The sequence below is a fragment of the Pelobates fuscus genome, chromosome 5 (assembly GCF_036172605.1).
Source record: "Pelobates fuscus isolate aPelFus1 chromosome 5, aPelFus1.pri, whole genome shotgun sequence".
Taxonomy (NCBI): Eukaryota; Metazoa; Chordata; class Amphibia; order Anura; family Pelobatidae; genus Pelobates; species Pelobates fuscus.
The window spans coordinates 275,166,179-275,178,977 of NC_086321.1; the positions used below are offsets into that span (position 1 = coordinate 275,166,179).

The 12,799-nt window shown below is 35.0% G+C and overlaps 1 protein-coding gene across 3 annotated transcripts in view; it reads left to right on the forward strand.

Annotated features, from left to right (window-relative positions):
* PAX5 (paired box 5) overlaps window positions 1-12,799 on the forward strand; it is a 239,464-nt gene that overhangs the window by 77,258 nt on the left and 149,407 nt on the right. For all 3 annotated transcript variants that reach the window (XM_063457270.1, XM_063457272.1, XM_063457273.1), the window contains exon 2: window positions 1,549-1,714. In XM_063457270.1, the coding sequence (XP_063313340.1) occupies window positions 1,549-1,714 (166 nt within the window). The remainder of the gene's footprint in view (window positions 1-1,548; window positions 1,715-12,799) is intronic.

Consider the following 12,799-nt stretch of genomic DNA (forward strand, 5'->3'; position numbering starts at 1 on the left):
AAAGGTTTAGGCTGTGAGAGCTTACATTTTAAAGGGGTTTATATGAGGTTAGGGAAAAGTGGTGTTTAGGATGTGTGCAAAATACTCACTCTTCTATGTCTTCTCTAGTTCAGACTGTCCCCTTTGATCGATATTGGAGCTGAAAGAATTGTTATACAGTGTGCATCATTCCATGCTGTCCTTCCTCCTCCTGCAAGGCATTTCCTGTGTGAGAGGCTATTGGTTGGCAGATGGGAAGTTATCCTTTCCACCTTCAGTCCATTCTCACACACAGGAAGTGAAGGAGCTGGGACAGCACTATTTTTTACAACTGTCCTACAGCTCTGCTGTCAAGCATAGGAATCTGACTGGATTACAGAGGACACTTGCCAAGACTCCTGATACACCCACTACCATCCTAAATAGGCAGATGCCTAATCTGTCTAATGACAATTCTGGCTCCTAATAAAATGAATAACGCATAGGTGGAACAGACCCATGATTTATAAATGAGAGTAAATGATTTAGTTTTTCAAATCACAGCTTTACATTTTTGTATGTGGCCTGTACAGCATTCTTTTGTATTTCTAACATATTTCTTTTTGATATCATAACAAGCTGGTAGGGATCTTACATGCAGGAATGTTTGCCTCAAGCATTGGACCCCATCCTCATATCCATTTTCTCATTTAGCCATTTTCATTTATAACAGAAATTGTCTTTTCTATACCCAGCATTTTTCACTCGACATTTACATCAATTTCCCCCCTACTCTTTTCAAATAACCCCAACCCCACATTCTAGCTTGAAGAACTAAATCCACTTCCTTTTGCTCTCCCCCCCCCTTGATTATAAGAACCAAAATTTGTGGAATGGAAGCAGAGAATGTTTCTTGTCAGTGTCATTAATGGACAAATATAATCACATTTCACTTCTTTTTTTTTTTTAAGTTTATTCAAATGAATAAAAATGATTTTTTAAATGATGTATATTGATTTTTGTGAATTTTTTTTTATCTGGCTAGCAGCCATGTTGGCTAAGATTCTACAGTTATCTAACTGCTGCTCAGCCAAACCTGTTGCAGTTTCACACAGAGCAATCACGGTAGCAGGTATATTAGTTTGAGAAGTAGTTGGTCAGATAACAGTAGAATCTGACTAAACATGGCTGCCTAGTCAGATAAAAAAAGAGGAATTTTCTCTCAAAAATCAATATGCGTTAAGCTTTTTTAAAAAAGTTAATTTTCATTGAATGTAATAAACTTTAAAAATAACGAGAAGTGAAAATGTGATGCCTGTTTTCCTTTAAGTCCCACACTGGTTGGCCACAAGAAAAAAACATTCTCCAGATTCTATGTTGTATCGATAGTATGTATGTAGACACACACATGCATAAGGCAAATGATCTAAGTTTAAATAAAAAAAAATATAAAAAAGCAAGATATCAAATCTGTCACTCTATTTAGTAGATAGTTTGAATTATAAAACTTTATTTAAATGAGTAATGCTGCCATATGACTTTATATTTTTAATAATTTTATACCACTGTATCCTTCTCTATGTATTGTAGGACACGGAGGAGTGAATCAACTCGGGGGAGTTTTTGTTAATGGCAGACCCCTTCCTGATGTAGTCCGGCAAAGGATTGTGGAACTTGCCCATCAAGGTGTAAGACCGTGTGACATATCTCGGCAGTTGCGGGTCAGCCATGGATGTGTTAGCAAAATTCTCGGCAGGTAATATAGCATATCATATTCTCATGCAATATTGGATCTCCAACACATTGATCTTTTATAAATAATATGCGTTATCTTCTTTTATATGTCCAAACACAGATGAGTCTTACAAATAGTGCAGTAACTGTATGGAAATAAATGTAGTACCATAATTCTTCTATTTTTATTTGGGTTAAAAACAGCCTATAGTCACATCTTTACAAAAAAATAGATATTTCCATACTCATGTAAATTTTTCATATAACTTTTTAATCTAAGAAGAACCACAGTAGTTTTGTTTCATATCCGGCCTGTAGTAATATTAAACAGATATGAAAAGGAAATACATAGAATTTTGGCAACTGACAGAACCTCAGACATTTTATCTAGTAATAATAATGGGTCTCGTGTAGTTAAGTAAATTTATTAGATTTGTTTTGTTGAATGAGAGTTGAACAAAAATAACTAATATTTTTTACACAGCAATTTATCTTAAAAAAAATCTAATAAATATGTGTTTGTCTTTTACTTGCATTCCTGTGGAAAGTATGCAAATAACTAGTGGCTGTTTTATCCCCCGTCTAGTATTGAGGTATTGTCTGACCGCATTTCTTATAATTCAAAGTGCATTAATTATAGAAAAGGGGAGAAAAACAATATTTAGAGCAACTGCTGTCATGTCACCCTTCTTACAGGACAGACAATGGGAAAAACATATTACTTTGTACATGGGAGATATCTCCTAGACAGTGTGCAAAGTTATTTACTGAACTCATAAATAAATGGTGCATGTAAAAATCTTAAAGGGACACTATAGTCACCAGAACTACTACAGCTTAATGTAGTTATTCTGGTGAGTATAACAGCTCCCTTCAGGCATTTTTATGCAAACACTGCCTTTTCTACGAAAAGGCAGTGTTTACATTTCCCCTAGGGACACCTCCAAGGGACACCCCCTAGGGACACCTCTTAGATGACCACTGGAGGTGCTTCCTGGCTCTGGGCTGCACAATAGGCAGCCCTGCCGTTCGGCATCCCCACGCTCTGCATGGAGACGCTGAATTTTGTCTCATTGAGATGCATTGATTCAATGCATCTCTATGATGAGGTGCTGATTGGTCAAAACAGCGTTTGGCCCCACCCCTTTCTGATTTTAGCCAATCCAATGCTTGCCCCATATGAAAGCATTGGATTGGCTAAAAATCAGTAATTTTGATGATGTCACCCAGGGGACGGGGCCAGTGCCAGCAGACCTGTGTAGAACTGGAAATAAGGTGAGTTTTAACCCATTCTGAGGGGACTAAAGGGAGGACAAGCCTCCTAAATGGTGGGTTTTCACTATAGGGTCAGGAATACATGTTTGTGTTCCTGACTCTATAGTGATCCTTTAACTCTCACAGGTTAGTCAGGAAACTTGTAAAACAATAATTCATCATACTATCTTGTGACGCATTTCATTTTTTTAAGACTAGCAGCATTGCATAACGACAAACTTTCCTGAAATCCTCCCTTTATTAAGTCTAAAATATTTCTGGACAAATGAGATACACAATTCAAATCTGAGGTGTGCTACAAGGGTTAAAACAACATTAAAATAGACACAAGTCTAATTAGGCTAGGAGGAAGAAAAAAAAACAACGTATTTATTTCCTGAAAAAACAGAAACTTAACGGTTGACATTTTAATATGATAAAATAAAGCGAAACTATTAATGAATAAATCCAAAATCGAGCATTGGGCAAGAAACTCAATAATAAGGAAGCAATATAGAGAAATAGGTAGATTATTATTATTTTTAAAGTGCCAACAAATTTCGCAGCACTGTGCAATCGGTGGTCTAACAGACAAGTATTTGAGAGGATTGAGGGCCCTGCTCAATGAGCTTACATGCTAGAGGGAGTGGGGTATAGTGACACAAAAGGTAAGGTTAGAAAAGTACTCACAGCGGGCTTAGCAGGTGTTTTTTTTATGACAGTTGCAGTAGAGGAATCAGGGCGTTGGTATGGAAAACTGCAAATTGTTTAATTGATATGAATTCCTTAAGTGAGTTTTCAGTGATTTTTTTGAAGGAATGAAGACTGGGTGAAAGTCTAATGGAGAAGGGACGATAGATAGATAGATAGATAGATAGATAGATCTCAGCCAAGGAGGTGGGGAGGATGGTGGAGCCTAACACTGACCTGACCAATGAGCATTTCCTTATAGAGATGCATATAATTAATGCATCTCTAAGGGGAAAGTTCAGCATCTCCATGCAGAGTGTGGTGATGCTGAGCGTCAGTGCTGCACACTGTGCAGCACTGACCCAGGAAGCACCTTAAGTGGCCGTCTGAGGAGTGTTTACAGTAACAAGCATGCAAGGACATGCTACATTCACCAGAACAACTACATTAAGCTGTAATTGTTCTGGTGACTATAGTGTCATTTTAAGGTAAAAGCAGCTGGAATGGAAAACTTGGAAAAATCTAAGTCAGCTATACTTTCAGTTAGGCTACTCTGGCCTTAAATTTGCAATTCACTTTGGATTGTTTTTTTTATTTATTGAATAACCCTGTCAGCCAATGAGAAACAAGCAATAGAGCAATAGCACCATTCCTTTGATGCATAAATGTATTCAAATTGGCCATTAGAGCAGATTCTTCAGTTTCTCGTCTTCTAAAGTGACCACATATCTTCAAACTACCAAAACCAATTAAAAACAGGTTACTCTCACTAATATATTACACACATAATGATAACGATGAAAACATTTAAAGAATGTTTATTTATAATATCTGTACAAAACACCATGCTGCTCCGCCAGATTTCAGGAAATGTGTTTTCTTTATTCATTTGAAAATTGTGCTAAACGCAAAATGATTTAATTGGTTTCTGCTGAGCCTTGGCAGATTGTCAATGTAGTATAGTTGAAAATTTCCTGTGTTGAAAGATTTAGTGAAAGAAAAAGAAAGAAAAATGGGAAACACGATTTAAAACATTTTTTGGCTTGGAAAAGGCTATTTAAACATAGTATTTTCTTTCTATGAACACCGCTGACCTCCAGCGTTGTTTATGATATTGCAAAATTACCTTTACAATCTTTATTTATATAAAATAAAACATGTAAAACACAGTTTAACGTGGTCACTGGCAACCTAGTGACTCCTTGATTTTCAATTGAGTGTTTTGTATTTACCAAACTTGATAATTTTTGGGGTGTATTTTAATTACTGTGATTATGTTTTATTCGTTAGCATTGATGATTTTTCTTTATTTGTGGTCACTCTATGACTAAATATACAGCAGTGAACACAAAAAAGGTGGTCATTTTCCACACAAGATTGTCCTAACCCAACACTGGGTGGGTAACCTAAAAAAAATTTGATGATTAAATAATGGATCGTGACAAGACTTGACTCGGCTAGCTTGAATTGGCTAGCTTGATGTATTAGTGATAATTGAATGCATGTAATACCTGGAGGCCCAGGGGCAACAATTTTATGGTCAATATAACGAATATATCCCAAAAGGGTACACTAAATATATTGGTATGAACATAATCTACACTTAAAAAATATGTTCTTACCTGAAGATCATGTATGCCTTCTCTAAATGGCCAATGGAATTAGATGAGAGAGACTGTGCATGCAGGAGCCTCCATGTTCCAATCTCTAACTGACACATACGACGTCCCACTAATGACATGCATGTAATTTGAAGACAGAATACTTCTTGTGTATTATCTTGTTTCCTTTTATGGCAGTTATCTTTGCATTGTTTCCTATACTGAAAACTTAAATTAGCAGCAAAACAAAATTGGAAATAACCAAGCCTTTAACAGAAGAAAATACTTGGAATAAATTAATAAATGAATGTTGTGCTCACCAAGTACTTTAAAAGGACGTCAAGCATGGAAACAGAACATTTAAAAAAAAAAAAAAAACAAGTCAGGCTTTTAGAAGAGCCCACAGAGGCAAGCATTTTCCAAACAGAAAAAAAACTTTTTTGGCACTTGAAGGAAAGCCACAATGCAAAGCAACACAGATGAACCAAACAACACAATGCATTTTGGACATATTGCAATTACAATAACAAACAAGCCCACTACTGCCCTCTCCTTGAATGACATCGCCAATGGCTAAAATACTTATTATTATTGGTGCTAACAATACACCAATATATTTTAAGAAAGCTGCCCAATTGAGTGAAAACTGACAGTATAGTATACACAGACTAGCACAAAAGAAACATGGAATCCTCCCCATGACCCAATATATAGCATTTAATCATATGAAATAAAAATACTTATAGAACAAAAATTAGAGAGGTTAAATGGTTTTGTTACAGTACTGGACTATCAAATGGAACAGAAATGATGTTCCCAATGTAATGTTTAGTTTTTACATTTTAAAATTTATCAATGTAGGTGGAACAACACACAATTGTCAATCGAGTTATGGTTATTGTTTGATTGTAAGTGGTTGAAGACTAGTCGGCAATATGTTAATGAGTACAGGTTTTAGTTCACAATTTAAAGCCTTTACTTTAATAAATAAGCTGTGTAGCTATGCGTAACTTTACCAGTAAATTATGCAGACATGAGATTTCACCTCTTATTTCAGCCATATTTTTGCTTAAATACTATTACCCTGATTCAAAAACGTAGACTTATATTACTTATATTTGCTATAAGGTCTTGTGATTTAATTCTGAGAAAGATTGGGGTAAATACTGAGGCCACTTACTTAAATCAGTCGTTCTTTCCCATCCCTACACATTGGTTCATTTTGCCATTACTTCTTCATGGCAAAGGCTCACAGCAAACGTTCTTATTTTTTTTTATCATTGATCTATAACACTTCATATAATGTATTAAAATACATGCACTGGAGTAAATACAAAACATTGCTTACCAGTTTCAATCACGACACATGGTTTTTGATATTGCTAATTTCTTATAATTTATTAAAAAAAAATTCCACTTGAAGAACTAACCTTTAGAAATTATATATATAAACAAATCATGCATGATTGTGTGTATATATATATATATATATATATATATATATATATATACACACACACACACACACATATATACACACACAAAAACACAAACAATGTTATGGTCATGCATGATTTGTTTACTCATTCTCAGTTGATTACTGTATCAGACAATAACCTCCATATATGGTCACAATATTTATTGTGGTTTACAAGAGTCAAGAAAAGAAATACGTTAATTGTGCAGTCTGTAGATTTATGATAATCTTCTTGTAAATGTAGGAACATAAGCTTTTTGTTAAATAAGGCTTCAGGCGATACTGAGAGCATACACTAAATATTCATCAGCTAATTTTTATTTTTATTCTAGAGCCTGTGAATTTACAATCATGGCTATTCATTAAATTAAATTTTTCAGAAATGCAGAGAAAATGTGAAATTTTAAGCCAGAATAGCTGAATTGGAAAAGTCTCCAAGTCTCCAAGTCAGCCATGTTTTTAGTTTGGATAGTTTTATCTACATTTTTAAACTGCTATATAATTCACACTTTAGTGAATATCTTGTGCAGGTCAGGGATGACACTGAAACTGAGTTTAACTTCAGGATCTTTATTTGTGATCTTAGACATTATAATAAAAACAGGATATCCTAGAATTGAAGTTATAGGAAAGATAGATAGAAAACAGAACCAAATAACTGAAATTACAGGGAAGTAACTAGGCTTTGAAGTAAAGCGTTTAGACAATAAGTCTAACGTGGAAATTAGGGAAACCTATAAATGTAGTAATAGGTAGGAGATTGAAGATAAATCTAGAAGAGAAATGATAGGTATGAATCTTGAGGGAAAACAAAAAACAGGATTTAGGCAATATGCCCCAGAACAGGATATATAGATATATAAAAGGGAAATCTATAAGAGAGAAAGGTAAAGCTAGAGAATGAAAACCTATTAATGAGATAATAAGTTACAGGAAAACAAACAACAATTATACAGAACTAGACAGCAATATAAAGATTACTAATATAGGTTAATAGATGTTCTGTCTCTTTTGATTAGAGGTTGTACTGTAGTAGCAGGTCTTTTATGATAGATGCCAATATAATCTGTAATATTTGTAAATCCAATGTAGGAGTAACGCAGGTAGCCACCAAGTAATAATAAATTAAAGTCCAGTATAGATTTAAGCAAGTTGGAAGTCAAGCAGGAATTTAGGGCTGTTCAAGCTGGTATGGTGCAGGTTTGTAGATAAAGCAGGTATGTAGAGTTGTTCAGGCAAGTCTGGTGCAGGTTGGTGAGTAAAGCAGGCTGTGAAGCCAATAAGGTAAGTCCACAGGTTATAACATAGGAGCCAGGATCTGAAGTATTTCAGGCAATCATCAACTTCAATGTCAAGGCCATGAAGTTAGTTGGGTGTAACCTTTTAGAGGATATGAGTTAGTCCAGGCAGGTGAGGATGAGATGGAAATCTCTGTGCTAGTGGTTAGGGAGGCCACTAGTGGCAAATAAAATCAGTGCAGGAACTTGGTTTTTAAAGGAACAGAATAAACAGAACAAACAGTCTTGTTTGTCAGGGTAGGATCCTGACAGTTATTCTAATCAGAAGCCATAGGCAAAGGAAGCATGTCTTAGCACGACATGTAGGTACTATGGACACTGGAGAAAGGTTTTTGCTTAGTTAAGGTGGCATAGGATGATCTACTTCACGTTATGAGCTCTGCATAACCATAAGATATGCTTAGATGTGTTGGCATTTTAAAGTTCAGCATGTTGATTTGTTTCATTTAAGTTGTCAACAATAAATTGGAATTTCATAGTTCATTATTTGAATAAATATTAATTAGAGTGGAACACTGTCTTGGTTTAGCACATAGAAATGTGCTCTAATAAGAGATGTCAGTAAAAGAATGAAAGCAATTATGAAATGAATTGATTTCGTAATCAACATGTCACTTTATAGTCTTATATATTTTGAATGCCAATGAATGTTCACACTCATTCTACAGAAGTTTTTTTTTTTTACATTTATAAACATACACTCTCATTATTTTCATTGCTTAAGCTAAATTTAAGCAGCTTGAATTTCCAGTAAATCACTGGCAAATCCATCACTCTCAGCTAAATGAGCTGAAGTCGATAATCTGACCCTTTTGATTGGGTCCAGAAGATGCCCATAGATTTGACTAAATGACATATGGATGTCTAGGGGTCCACAAGCTCCTGGGCACCTATCCCAATATTTGTCCTTAGCTACCCCCTACACTAATAATATTGAGGAAGTGCCACATGTAATCCAAAATAAAAAAATCTGTAAAAAATTGCTAAAAATGTATATATTTTTTAATCTACTGTCTTTGATAAAATAGATTACGACAGGTAATACCATTGAACTGTATAAAATGACATGGAAACCTTGGTCATTGTGTCTAAGGGGTTATCAGCTGTACCTAATTCAACTAAAAAAGATTTAAAGAAATCTGAAACCATTATCTGAGATGCTGTATCTCATACAGGCAATTTAAATCTGTAGAGCCTTGTAGGTGACTGGTCAAGATTATTTCTGTAAAAGCACTTATGAGCACAGATTTGTTTGAGACATGAGTGAAGATGAACATAAAGGATTATGTTTTTACTTGTTTTCTGTTTTCTCATACAAAAAAACAACAATTAACAATTAACAAAAATCACCAAGAAATATAAAAACGGTAGCAGCACATCCTTGAAAAAGTCTGTGTTCTCAAGTCAACCAATCCCAGTACTTCTACTGAGCATTCAAAACACAATACTTTTCTCTACTTAAGTGGTTGATCTTCATTGAGCCATTGATGGGTTCACATGGATATTTTTTTGGCATCATGGTTTTTATTTTTTTCAGCTGTGTTTGTGAATCAGAAATTTTTTGTTTTATGTTTTATTGGGTTGTAATGATTTTATGTAGCTATTTTTGGCTGAAGAAAGAAGACTGAAAAGATATTTAGCCAGAGGTTAGAACAGGATTAAACCTCCCCACCCAAAAAACAGGAGTTTTTATTTGTACATTATTTGTGGCCCTCCATCACCATCATAAGTGTGAGGGTGTAGAAAGGGACACATTTTGGGAAGTAACAAGTGGCTTTGGGACCAGTAGCAAATGTATGCGCCATTGATGCTGGAAGTCTCCTGGAGTACCATCAAAGAAGCTAGGTTTTGAACTAAGGAGACAGGTTTCTCCTGGACCTCGTTGAAAAGAGGAAAGTTTAAAGGCCCAAGAGACTGGGCATCTCCTATGCACAATTATTATTATTATCATTCACCTCACACCTCGTAGGGTAAAGGAGAGTGTAAAGAGATCCCTACCTAGTAATTTTGAGGACATCAAGTTATTTTTTATTTATATTTTTCATTTTGAGTTTTTGATGTGTTGTTTAGATCGTTGCTACAGTGCCCTCTGCTGTGGCCCTGAAAAGGTTAATTTAACCTTTATCATGTTGTACTTGCTATGGTAATTATTGTTATATGCCCCTTAATCCATTAGTTTCACTACGTGTTACTAGCAAGCAGATTTTAAAGGCAGAGGTTAAGGTTGGAAACTTGTAGGTTATTTGAGGCTGAAAAAAAATCTACTAATAACATAATCTAGAATAACTACAGTTTACAGCAAACATTTACCAACCACGATGGAAACGCATGTTATGGAGGTGCAAGCCAAACAGATTTATTTTGTTTCCATGATATTACGGGTATGTACACATTATTGATGGTTTAAATGCTATAACCATGGCCATATGTATTTTTTATTGGTTTTGTTTGTTTTGCTGTTTTAGTTTTAGATACTGATTATTACTTTGTAAATTAGTTGTGAGGTCACTTAAAGAAACCACTATTACCCTAAATTCTAGCTGCTAGCTAAAGAAGTCAGATATGGAGTTAATCGTCATTGAGGATATGATTCTATTTACCATGAAAAAGAAAGATTCATTTTCATTAATAAAGAAAAATAATGCATTTAAGTTTTGCTGTTAATACATCCCTCTCGATGTTTGAATGAAGAGACTGCCAAGACTGATACCTAATGTGGTTCCAAATGAAGAATGGCATTTCACAGTTGAAGAATTAGATTATATTGTAAGTTGAGATAATATTGTTACATTCACTAAGTGTATAGAGTGTCTAAAGACCAAACAATATTAGTTAGTTCAAATTAAAGAGGGGAACTATACCGACTACAGTGACCATTTCTATTGAAGATGTGAAGTCTGGTGGCAAAAAATCTCATTAGATTTGTTGAATTAGATAAGCTTTCTTTTATACTTCTTCATCCGGAGTTTATTGGTGAAGTCGCCTTTTCTAAGACTTCGTGGGACCAGATTCATAGCTGTGACAGTCAATAATTCTGGTCAATCTTCATATACTTTGTAACTGGAATATTAATGTCATCCAAGATGTCACATGCATGCTCCAGATCTGGCCGGTTTAATTGTCTAGCTTATATATTTTGAATACATCCATTAGTGAATTTGTAATCATGTGCATTTGACCAGCATTTTGCTAATCCAGACTTTTTTTAAATGACATATTTCTGAATAAGAAAGCTTGATTAATGTTTTTGGTGTTTTGCTTTATTGACTAATTTTCAGTGTCATTCACAAACTTGCTAAAGGCCTCTGTGTAGGTCGAAACGTTGCACTTTTTGTTCCAATAAACCTGCCTTTCCGCAGCAATCCTGAGTGCCTGGACCTAATTTATTTGATCATTTACAGTGTCAACCCAAAAACATATAAATGGTATCAGGGGACTTCTGGCCCCATAACCACTTTAAACAGGTAAAGTATCCTTTTAAAGGTAACCTATCATAAGATTTACCTAATCCTCTGCTCCTGCACAGCATTGTCCCACCTCTAGTCCACCATCGCTCCTCAGACACTTACTTATGATTTGCCCTGCTTCATTGCCAGCATCTTGGTGTCTGAATGAACTGTTAGCGCTAGCTGCGTCAGTTATGTCATTGTGGTTGCGTCAGTTATGTCATTGCGACAGTGCATGTGTTGTGGTTGCTATGTATTAAGTGCAGAAGGACCATCTGTGTGTGGTCTCTTCTGCTTTCCTTTATCAATCAATTCTTCAACATTAAATGTATTTAGCCACCATTATCCTTTGCAGCCTTCTTGTACAGACCATTAAAACTGTGAAATAGCCTAACAAAAACAAATAAATTCCACCAGTTTTAGTTATTTCAACAGTTATCAGCAATCATCAAACCCATATTTAGGAAAGCTGCAGATGTTTAACAGTTTACTTTGCATACAGTTAAAAACCCAAACCATTTAAATGTACTTTGAGTGAAATTTCAATGTATTCTTCTTTCCTGTCCACTTTCTAAATAAAATACTTGATGAAAAAAAAAGAAAGTTTTTGGGCAAGAATTTGAATATTTTCAATATTAAATCTAGCACAAAAATATGTGTATTTTAAATTTTCTTAACCTTTGCCGTACATGTTTAGGTCATGTTATTTTGATAAATGTACAATTCACAGAAGTTATTTGCATCATTTCTAGTTAATGTGTATGTTCCAGATGAGTCATACATGATTCTGTTGTCCCTAGTGGGACAGAAAAGAGAAGTAATATTTATGTAAAAAATGGGGGAGATTCCACCGAAGTCATTAATACGTATATTATATAATATTGTTTGCATTAAAGCATATATACACGCGCACACACACGTTTCTATGTATTGTGTGTGTTTATATTGCAAAGTACACCAAAAAACAAGATATCCTGTGTCCAGCATAGAGCAAGGAAAGAAGGGTAAAATGGGACTAGGCAGATAATCTCGGATGCTGTTGGAAGCATTGGCTACATTTTTAGGTTTTTATGGCTTTTTTGATAGTTTTCCGTCTCCCATAGTTGTTATTGATGTGAGCAGTGTGATCCAGGGCTTGCTGGATCTCTCGTGAATGCCCTTCTTTTATTTAATTTTTCTTGAAGGCACAACCCTCTGTAGTACAGCAGAACCAGATCTGCTAATTGTGAAGTCTGGTGGTAATTAAAATATTCTATAGGTCGGATAGAATCTCCCTGGAAAATTCTTGTTAGACCATTGCCAGCAGCTTGAAGGAAGCTCTCTGCTTTGCTGAATAGTCAG